General features: G+C 35.5%; 1 protein-coding gene across 1 annotated transcript; it reads left to right on the top strand.

Annotated features, from left to right (window-relative positions):
* The first annotated feature begins 7,678 nt into the window (after positions 1-7,678).
* On the top strand, positions 7,679-8,541 carry LOC143903380 (uncharacterized). The gene is made up of 2 exons (XM_077416923.1): positions 7,679-7,985; positions 8,211-8,541. Exons 1-2 carry the CDS (start codon positions 7,846-7,848, stop codon positions 8,539-8,541), a joined length of 471 nt encoding a protein of 156 aa, XP_077273049.1. The 5' UTR covers positions 7,679-7,845.
* Positions 8,542-10,241: the final 1,700 nt, after the last annotated feature.

The raw sequence follows: 10,241 nt of genomic DNA, 5'->3' as shown, positions 1-10,241 counted from the left end.
TTGTGCGAACGCCACGCTAGAACAAATATGTACTTATAAATATTCGATTAAAGATGAAGCCATATCATGGTAAATCCTAAAAACTTACATGTAATGTGCGTCAAAACAATAAATAAAAGCATCCGAGAGTCGCAATGTAAGTTTTAGGAAAATAAGGGCTGCTCATTTTCTCCCCTAGCTCCGTACCGTGCCCTATTCAAAGTCACAATGACATTTAATACACATAACTAAATACATAAGATGTGTTCCGAAAATAAACCAAGAATCATAAACTAATTAACGTGTTTCTGATACTACAACCCAGACCGACTCAATTACATGTTATACAGTTTCTTCGCTTTAACGGAAAAATGTTTACGAACAAGTTTGTGTAGTCCGATGGGATCCCCCTTTCCCCAATCCGATCCTCGCTGACCTGTTATGGATGATCTTGAGACCACTGTCTGCAAGTCGCTGATTTTTTGTATCCATTCTATTGTAGATACGTCGATATATTTTTTTTTTTGCGGTAGAGTTTCCCAAGTCAAAAATGATGAGCTTCTCATCTCACGACATTTATACTATCACACAAGATTAAAAAGGTTCACTTATGAAATGAAACAGATGGTGCATTACAACTTTCTTGACAAAACACTTGAATTCGAGAGAAAATGCCTTAGAACAAATTGGTACAGAAAACCGACATTCTCGGTACGCTACAAACATCAATTATTTCTGGACTCACCCTTTTCAATTAAAGTCAACCATTATAACGCATTTAGTGGATAAGAGCTACTGCTACTCTCCAATGCACAGCTGGTTCATTCAAATAATATTCAATAGGTTTGAAATAACTCTTAAATAACTGTTTCCCGATTGATGTCGTTATAGTATATCAATGTTCGCAGTTGAACCTTTTTAAAAAAATTTAATAATCCGTTCGTGGGAGTCAGACCGACAGGTGCGTCGGATCTGTCAGCCTCGATAACGAACGATCCGTATGTCGAAAGGCCTTAGCGCTAAATGTTTGAACGCACAATGAGGGGGTCAAGTTTAAGATTCTCTTGACGATTCCGAAAAAGCTGGATTGTATAATTAGGAAGGAAAAGACAGATTACAAACCGTACAAACAGACCGAACTTGTTTTACGAGATAGATTGTGTGAATTGTTGATTCGTGCTACATCGGACAAACAAAGCGACATTTAGGACAACGCATAAAGGAACACTCGGAGCGATTGTCAAGAACAGTTTGATAATCATTCGTTCGTTAACTAAACATCGTATCTCTCAAAACCACGATTTTGATTGGCAGGAACCGAAAATTCTATATAAGGAGGCAGCATTTCAGAAAAAGAGAGATTTCTGAGATTTTTTCATAAAAAAGAGTAAGCACACTGTCAACCTTCAGAAGGATACGGAGAATTTGCCTGCGATATATGATCGAATTATTGAGGTTGTATAACATGTAATTGAGTTCGGTCCTGTGTATGTTAGTATTTCGGAACACGTTTAATTAGTTTAATGTTTGGTTATTTTCGGAAACACATCTTATGTATTTGTTATTGGTGTATTCTATGTCCAATTTTGACTTTGAATAGGCAACGGTAACGGAGCTAGTGGAGAAAAATGCGCCTTATTTTTCCTAAAACCAATACAAATTGCGGACTCTCGGATGCTTTTTATTTTATTTTTTTGACGCACATTCATTAAGTTTTTACGATTTACCACTGATATTGCTTCCGCTTTATATCGACCCATTTATATGTACATATTTGTTCGAGCGTGGCTGTCGCCACAAATGTTGCTTGGCGCAGCATTTTGCGACGCATGATATTGTTTCGTATCTATGTATTTCTTTCTCACTTGAAAAGGACCTAATTAAGGTCGAAACGTAGTGAGTCAATAAATAAATTAATACTGGCCAGTTGGGTCGCTTCATTTCGCACTTATTTTTAACTACGCACTGGCGGATCTAACAAGTTATCCAATTGTTTAAAGCAGTTAGCCCCATAAGACCTATATAATTTTTTGTTCAGCGTAAAAAATACTACCAAAAACCACAGTCAAATCAAGGGGCCCTAATTATCGTGTTCTCCCCGAGTGGCCCCCTAGATCACCAGATCTTTCTCCATTGGACTACTTTTTATAAGGGTAGGTTAAAAACAATGTTTACGCAACAAAACCTGTTAACTCGCCAGACCTTAGGAAACGCATCTGCAACAATAATATTAATCTTACCAATTAGACAAACGTTTTTAAAATAATTTTTAACCCTATAATTAGGTCCCTTGTCAGGCCCCAGCATCCGAAAGACAATTTGAACACTTATTCAGTAAAACCTGTCTACACTACACACACACACATACCTACACACACACACACACCACACCACACATCTACACACACACACACACACACACACACACACACACACACACCACACTGTTTTTTTGGTGTGGTGTGTGTGTTGTGTTTTTGGTTTTATTGTGTGTGTGTGTGTGTGTGTGGTGGTGTGTGTGGTGTGTGTGTGTGTGTGTGTGTGTGTGTGTGTGTGTGTGTGTGTGTGGTTGTGGTGTGGTGTGTGGTGTGTGTGTGTGGTGTGTGTGTGGTGTGTGTGTGTGTGTGTGTGTGTGGTGTGTGTGTGGTGCTGTGTGTGTGTGTGTGTGTGTGTGTGTGTGTGTGTGTGTGTGTGTGTGTGTGTGTGTGTGTGTGTGTGTCGTGGTTTGCGTGTGTGTGTGTGTGTGTGTGTGTTGTGTTCGTGTGTGTGTGTCTCTGTTTTGTGTGTGTGTGTGTGTGTGTGTGCTGTGTGTTGTGTGTGTGTGTGGGTGTTTTGTGTTTGTGTGTGTGTGGTGTGTGTGTGTGTGTGTGTGTGTGTGTGTGTGTGGTGTGTGTGTGTCGGTGTGTGTGTGTGGTGTGTGTGGTGTGTGTGTGTGTGTGTCGCTGTGTGTGTGTGTGTGTGTGTGTGTGTGTGTGTGTGTGTGTGTGTGTGTGTGTGTGTGTGTGTGTGTGTGTGTGTTTTTGTTGGGTGGTGTGTGTGTTTTTGTTTTTTGGTGTAATTTACTTGGTGCAGTATTTTTTTTCCAAAGGGTTGGCGAGTTAACGGGTTTTTGGGGGGTGCGTAAAATTTTTTTTACATCCCCCTTTAAAAGTAGCCCAATGAGAAAGCCCCCCCCCCCCCTGGGATCTGGGGGCCACTCGGGGAGAACACGATAATTAGGGCCCCTTGATTTGACGTGGTTTTGGTAGTATTTTTTACGCTGAAAAAAAAAATATAGGTTTTTGGGCTAACGCTTTAAACAATTGGATAATTTTTGATCCGCCAGGCGATTTTTAAAATAAGGGGAAAATAGCGACCCACTGGCCAGAAATTTAATTTTTTTTTATTGACTCAACGTTTCGCCCTTAATTAGGTCCTTTCAAGTGAGAAATACAATAGGTTAAGGAACAATAGCTCCGCCAATGCTGCGTCCACCCACATTGTGCGAACGCCACCTAAACAAATATGTAACATTAAATAGTCGATATAAGATTGAAGCCATATCGGGGTAATCGTAAAAACTTACATGTAATTGGGTCAAAAAATAAAATAAAGCATCCGAGGTCGCAAGTATTTTTTTAGGAAAATAAGCGGCTCATTTTCCACTAGCCCCCGTCCCGTGCATATTCAAGTCAAATGACAATAATACCCCATAACAAAAAAAAATACATAATTGGTTCCGAAAATAACCAATCAAAAACAAATTTAAAAACTGTTCCGAAATTACATTACACAGACCGAACTAAATTTACATGTATACAACCTCAAAAATTTCGATAAATTATCGAGGCATTCTCCGTACCTTCTAAAGGGGTTTACAGTGGGCTTACTCTTTTTTAGGGAAAAAACCATCTCAGAAATCTTCTTTTTCTGAAATGCGCTCCTTATATAAAATTTTTTCGGGTTCTGCCATCAAATCGTGTTTTGAAGGACGATTTTTTAGTACGACCAATGATTATCAATGTTTCTTGACATGCTCCGTTTTCCCTTTTATGGTGTCTCAAAATGTCGCTTTTTTTGTCCGATGAGCACAATCAAAATTCACCAACCCTACTCGTAACAAGTTCGGTCTTTTGTAAGGTTGTAATCTGCCCTTTTCCTTTCCTAATAACAATCCGTTTTTTCGGATCGTCAAGAGAATCTTAAACTTGACCCCCTCATTGTGCGTTCAAATTTGGGGCTAAGGCCTTCGACATACGGTATCGTTTCGGCTGACAGGATCTGACGCACATGTCTGTCTGTCTCGCACGAAAAAGATTATAAATTTTTTTTTTAAAAATTACTTGTCGACATTGATATACTATTAACGCCCTATGGAAACGTTTTAAGAGATTTTCTAACTTTGAAATATTATTTAATGAAACCGTGCATTTGGGGAGGGTAGTCTATCCACTAAATTGGTATAATGTTTACTTATACTTGAAAGGGGGGGTTCGAGAAATAATTGATGAGGTCCCCGAGAATGTCGGTTTTCTTTCCAATTTGTTATAATGCATTCTTTTCTCGAATCCAGTGGCAAGAAGTTTAATGCACCATTGTTTTATTTCCCTAATGAACTTTAATCTTGTGTGGGTTTATTAAAATTTCGTGAGAAGCTCATCAATTTTTTACTTGGGAACTACCGCAAAATATTATCGACGTATCTACAATAGAATTATCAAAAAACTCAGGGGACGCAGACAGTGCGTCTCAAGATCATCCATAACAAGGTCAGCGAGGATTGGGGAAAGGGGGGATCCCATCGGACTACCAAAAATTTGTTCGTAAAATTTTCCGTTAAAGCAGAAACTGTATAACATGTAATTGAGTTCGGTCTGTGTATGTAGTATTTCAGAACACGTTAATTAGTTTATGATTTGGTTATTTTCGGAACACATCTTATGTATTTAGTTATTGTGTATTATATGTCATTGTGACTTTGAATATGGCACGGTACGGAGCTAGTGGAGAAAATGAGCCGCCTTATTTTCCTAAAACTTACATTGCGACTCTCGGATGCTTTTATTTTATTTTTTTGACGCACATTACATGTAAGTTTTTATGATTTACCACTGATATGGCTTCCATCTTTATATCGACATATTTATAAGTACATATTTGTTCTAGCGTGGCGTTCGCACAATGTGGCTTGGACGCAGCATTTGGCGACGCATGATATTGTTGCGTAATCTATGTATTTCTCACTTGAAAGGGACCTAATTAAGGTCGAAACGTAGTGAGTCAATAAATAAATTGATACTGGCCAGTTGGGTCGCTTCGTTTCGCACTTATTTCTAACTGCTTTAGTTTTTGAGATATGCAGTATTAAAACTCAAAATAAATATAATATAAATTTTTACTTGGTAATTGTATAGATGGGGGGACCACCTTGGATGACCTTGATATTTTAGTATGTTGTCAAGGTCACCTTCTAACGTGACTTTTCAGAGGTTTCAGCCCGCCGCTCGTATTAGTTCTCATCGGTCATCGGAGAGGATGTTTCCTTTTTATTCATAAGTACCTTTAATCATTAGATATATAATATATTATTGTATAAATATAGATCGTACGAATAGTATGCAAATAGAAAAAAATTCCAGTTTATAAATAAAATATACTCTTTATAACATACATTATGGATCGAAACTTGAATCATCATCAGAATTGTTGTCACTGCCAAAATCAAATTCTTCCTCGAGTGACATCTCACGATGACGTTTCAGTGGTGGCAATATATCAGTAATATCTTCTTCATCTTGTGAAAGAAATTCAAGATTTTTTAAAAAAAGTCCGTCCATTTTTTGTCCATCAATGTAACCAGGATACACTTTGGCCATGTTCTCAAAGAATTATTTGAGAGCCAAGATCACAGCGATATTGTTTTTCCAAAATGTTTTTACGGTAGTAATACAATGCCATGTACTGATAAAGTAATTGAGTTGATTTGCGAGATATTATTGATTTTTTAAATAGTATATTCTGGTTTTCTAAATCATTAATAGTGTTCAAAAAATTATCTGCAACCACAAACTCTCCAACACTGTGATTAGTGGTGAGATGAGTGCATGTAAGTCCAAAAAGCTGTTCTACACCAAGATATTGCTTCGCTTGGTCCGTACATATTATAGATGTATTTAGATCGACAAATTTCTAGATGTATGGCCACAAATGACGTTTGCTTTTTTCATCTACGCCGAAATCACATAAAAACGCCGGTTTTGTCTTTTTTGCAATACAACCCCAGAACAACAATACTCATTTGCTCTGTAACACGGCCTCAATAATACTTTCTTTTAGTCCAAAAAGTTTCGTCAATTTGTACTGTTTTTTCCACACCACCAAGCATTTTAATGTGATGAGAACTAATGATTTCCGCAATTTCTCGACAACATGAAAAATAATCATTCACTGTTGAATTACTTAATTCATCTTTATGTTGTTGATACCGCCATGAACAAAGATGATAAGTGACATCAGTTACAGACATTTTCATTACAAAACAAATTACAATTGCAACAATTTCACGAAGTTCGATTCGACACTTAGTTTCTTCAAAGAATGTTTCTTCACTCAAATTAATTATTTTGCGACAACATTTCAATCCTTTTTTCTTTTTTCTTTGTTGAGCTGAACAACGCCATCTTTATTTCAATTTTGACACAGAACTTTTCACGACTTTCATTGGTAATCCACAACAAATAGGCGGTGTTGATGTTGATAATGGAATTATCTTCATTTCTTCGAGAAAAACTTGTGCAACTTTATTCTCAGAAATAATGTCGTAAAACGAAAAAAAAAAAAGAAAAATTTACCAATTTTGGGTGAAAACGAAAATGAATATCGATACACATAATGTGAGAGTACGAATGTAACTGACTACCTTCAAGGATTGAATACAAGCGTCTACTACAAGAAATGAGATTTCTGTTTACGTTTTACAATTGTAAACAATGCCCAACGCCTAACAACGGAACTTACTGCCTTCACGCATACACTTTTCACACGAACCGAGGTTCACCCCCACCTCCCCCTGCTTTCGGGGGAGGTGCGGTAGTTTCTTCTTCGCTTACGTGTGTACTGTTTATACACACACAATTAAAGTATCCTTTCTAAAAAAAGGCATGTTAAATCGATACTCGCATCTCTCGAAGTCTTCTCGAAAGTCTCGAATTGCTTTGTTGGCTCTTTTCCGCGATGTTTATTGGTTTTCTTACGGCGATTACATCTAACATCGCGGAGAACGAGTATTTGGTATTTTGACAAACGTGAGTCGAGAGGTTATTCAATTTCACGTCGCAAAATAATAACGTTGAATTAAAAAATAGTTATTTTTACGATTTGCTCGAAATTATTATATGTATCTATAGAGCGTTAAATCAGTTTTTTGCTTAATTAACATAGTTACAATTTCAGAATGTAACTGTAGTGGATGCAGAGAATGTGGAGGAGACTCTGAGAAAAATACTCGAAGGAGAAGCCAGGAGATCGATTGTGAAAGGCACAATGTATGCAGTATCACATTTGGGTGCTGCTGTGATCACTATCCACGTTTCAAACGCGAGCCTGATAAAATCGCAAGTTGTTGTAGCGACAGCAAAAGTATTTAAATATAGAACCATTATTTGACATGTATAAATACAAATTTCAAATATTTAAAATATTTGGAATAAAATATTCACGATAAGTTTGACTAGATTTTCAAAAAAAAATTGTCTCGATTGAAAGACACCTCGAAAGAAAAATTACAAATTTGTTTTTACGGATCGATGTTAGATACATATCGTAGAGATGGCTGGAACTGGTACGGTGGGAAAATCGAGCTGCTAGAAAACAGCAGCCGACTTAGGTATGGCGATTTTAATGAAAATACAGCTGGAACAATATTTCCTGCATCTTAGGAAACCAAGTATGTGCACATACAGCGTTGTTCGCTCAAATAATTTGCTGAAGCTACTGAAAGACAATCTCACTGTCACATCCGTCATTCGGTAATCATATAATAAATATAAATCTGAAATTAAAATAGCACATATTTTCTCACTTTAATCTAGACTCTTTATCTTTTTTCCAAATAATAAATATAAACTCTACTTTTTAATATATACAATTAAAATTTCAATGTTTTCTATTAAATTTCTCACTTAATCTAAAATTACATATTTATATAACATTTCGCTTGTGAGTAATTAAAAGCCAGATTTTTTATGCGTTAGTTTTGTATCTCATGTACACATTACGAGGGAAGATCTCGACGTCACTTTGTCGACCATGCGACTGACCGCTAAAATTGCAAAACTGAAACCGATCAGGACAATGCGGCACATTCAGCCCCGGACAGAGCTGATCGTGCAACAGCTACGGGAACAAGTAAACACATTGAAGAAGGAGCTGGAGTTGAACGATATGTTTTTACATCAGGAGGCATTGCCAAACATCTCGAAATCCAGGCTCGAGCAAATCAGTCGAGACGTCATGAACTTTCAGCAGGGTTTTATTTCGGAATTAACGCTCTTCAACGTTACCTATAGGCACGAGTATTGGTGAACGTCGTCAAACAATTATACAAGTTCGTTTTCTTGATATTTTAATCAGATTTTTTATTCAAACTTGCGTGTTTTAATTAATTTTAAAAATTATTTAAAATTAACTGTAGAATGTGTCCTTTTTTGCAATTATTCTGTGTATTTGTGACATATAATATGATTCTTTTCATCGCATGTTTTTCGTAATTGGCAAACGATAAAAAGAAATTAATATAATAATCGTGAATACGTTATAAAATTTTACGATAGAAGATTTTTCTCTGATTATTTTAGATTGCGCGCGAAAGAAATCGAAGCAGAAAAGTTGAAAGAAACATACAACAACGTGATACTTATGCTGTCGCAATCAGATGCTGCTTTGACCTCATCGTCATTAATTTAACTATGTCATAACGGTATATATTAATTTTATCGATGTAATTTGCAATCGTACCATGTCTATATACATTTTATTAATTTTCTCTTCATTTTTACGCTGCTTCTTACTTATGTTCTTGCTTATGTTAATACAGATGAGATTGATGGTCAAATAAAATTATTTATTTATTTATTCGTATTGTATTGTTAATCATTAGTATTATATATTATTTAAATAATATATAAAAATCCAATGCAAGTGTTTATAACAGCAAATGTATTCATTTCTGTACAAAACACATGTATCATGTTCATCCTTTATAGAGAAATTAACAAATATAGGGGTATATTAAAATTAATGTGTGTGAGCGGTAGTGTATATAAAGAAGTTAACTAATATATAAATTTAAATATATTAGTTAAGAGATGGAGAGATAGGAGGAAGGAAGAGCAGGGAGAAGAGAAAGAGGAAGGAAAGTGGGAGATAGGAAAAAGAAATAAAGCAATGGAAGCGAAGATAAGAGAGCTAGAAAGGTGGAGAGAGTTAGAAGAGAGAGAGACAGAAGGAGGAACAATGTAGTAGTGAAAGGGGTGGAGGTAGAGGAGGGAAGGCGAAAGAAAGCGGTAGAGAAGCTATGGTTAGAGATGGGGATTATATCTTTATTATTTAATTACAACTAATATGTAAATACTTGGTGTTTGCTGGGTATATATGTATACATATAGATATAATTTTTTTTATTAACAGTTCTGCGAACGCACTCTTTATATATCTCTTCTTGAAGTTTGCCTCGTGGCATGATTTACCGCTGTATCGCTTGTTTTAACTTAACTTCATAGCAAAGATTCAATTTTTAAAACATTGGAAGACATTTTCGTAAATTTCGTAAATAAGAAAGAAGGAAGAAAAGAGGAAAGAAAGGTTAATAAGAAAATAAAAGGAAGAATTATATTTTGATTTATTTAATGTAAGTAATTTGTTTTTTTTTTATTACGGTATAAAATATATATATATATATATATATATATATATATATATATATATGATTTGTGATATTAAACATGGTTTGAGATAAATATGTTTGAAAAATATATTTTTAAATGTAAAGTAGATTATATTATGCTGAAAATATTTCTTATATCTTTATTGTTTATACAGAATTTCAGAGAATAAAAATATTGGTTCCGAGTCGGAATTAGATGATTACGACGATTCAGATTTAGATATTGCAAAAAATAATATTAATGAAAAAAATAATGACAAAATAGAAGAAGATGTTGATGCAATAACGTTACTAACACCTAATGAAGACATTGACACAATAAAAATGTTTGATTCAACAG

Source organism: Temnothorax americanus, unplaced genomic scaffold (genome assembly GCF_048541705.1).
Source record: "Temnothorax americanus isolate GAGA-0224 unplaced genomic scaffold, ASM4854170v1 Scaffold46, whole genome shotgun sequence".
NCBI classification, from domain to species: Eukaryota; Metazoa; Arthropoda; class Insecta; order Hymenoptera; family Formicidae; genus Temnothorax; species Temnothorax americanus.
This window is presented reverse-complemented; position numbering and strand designations above follow the sequence as displayed.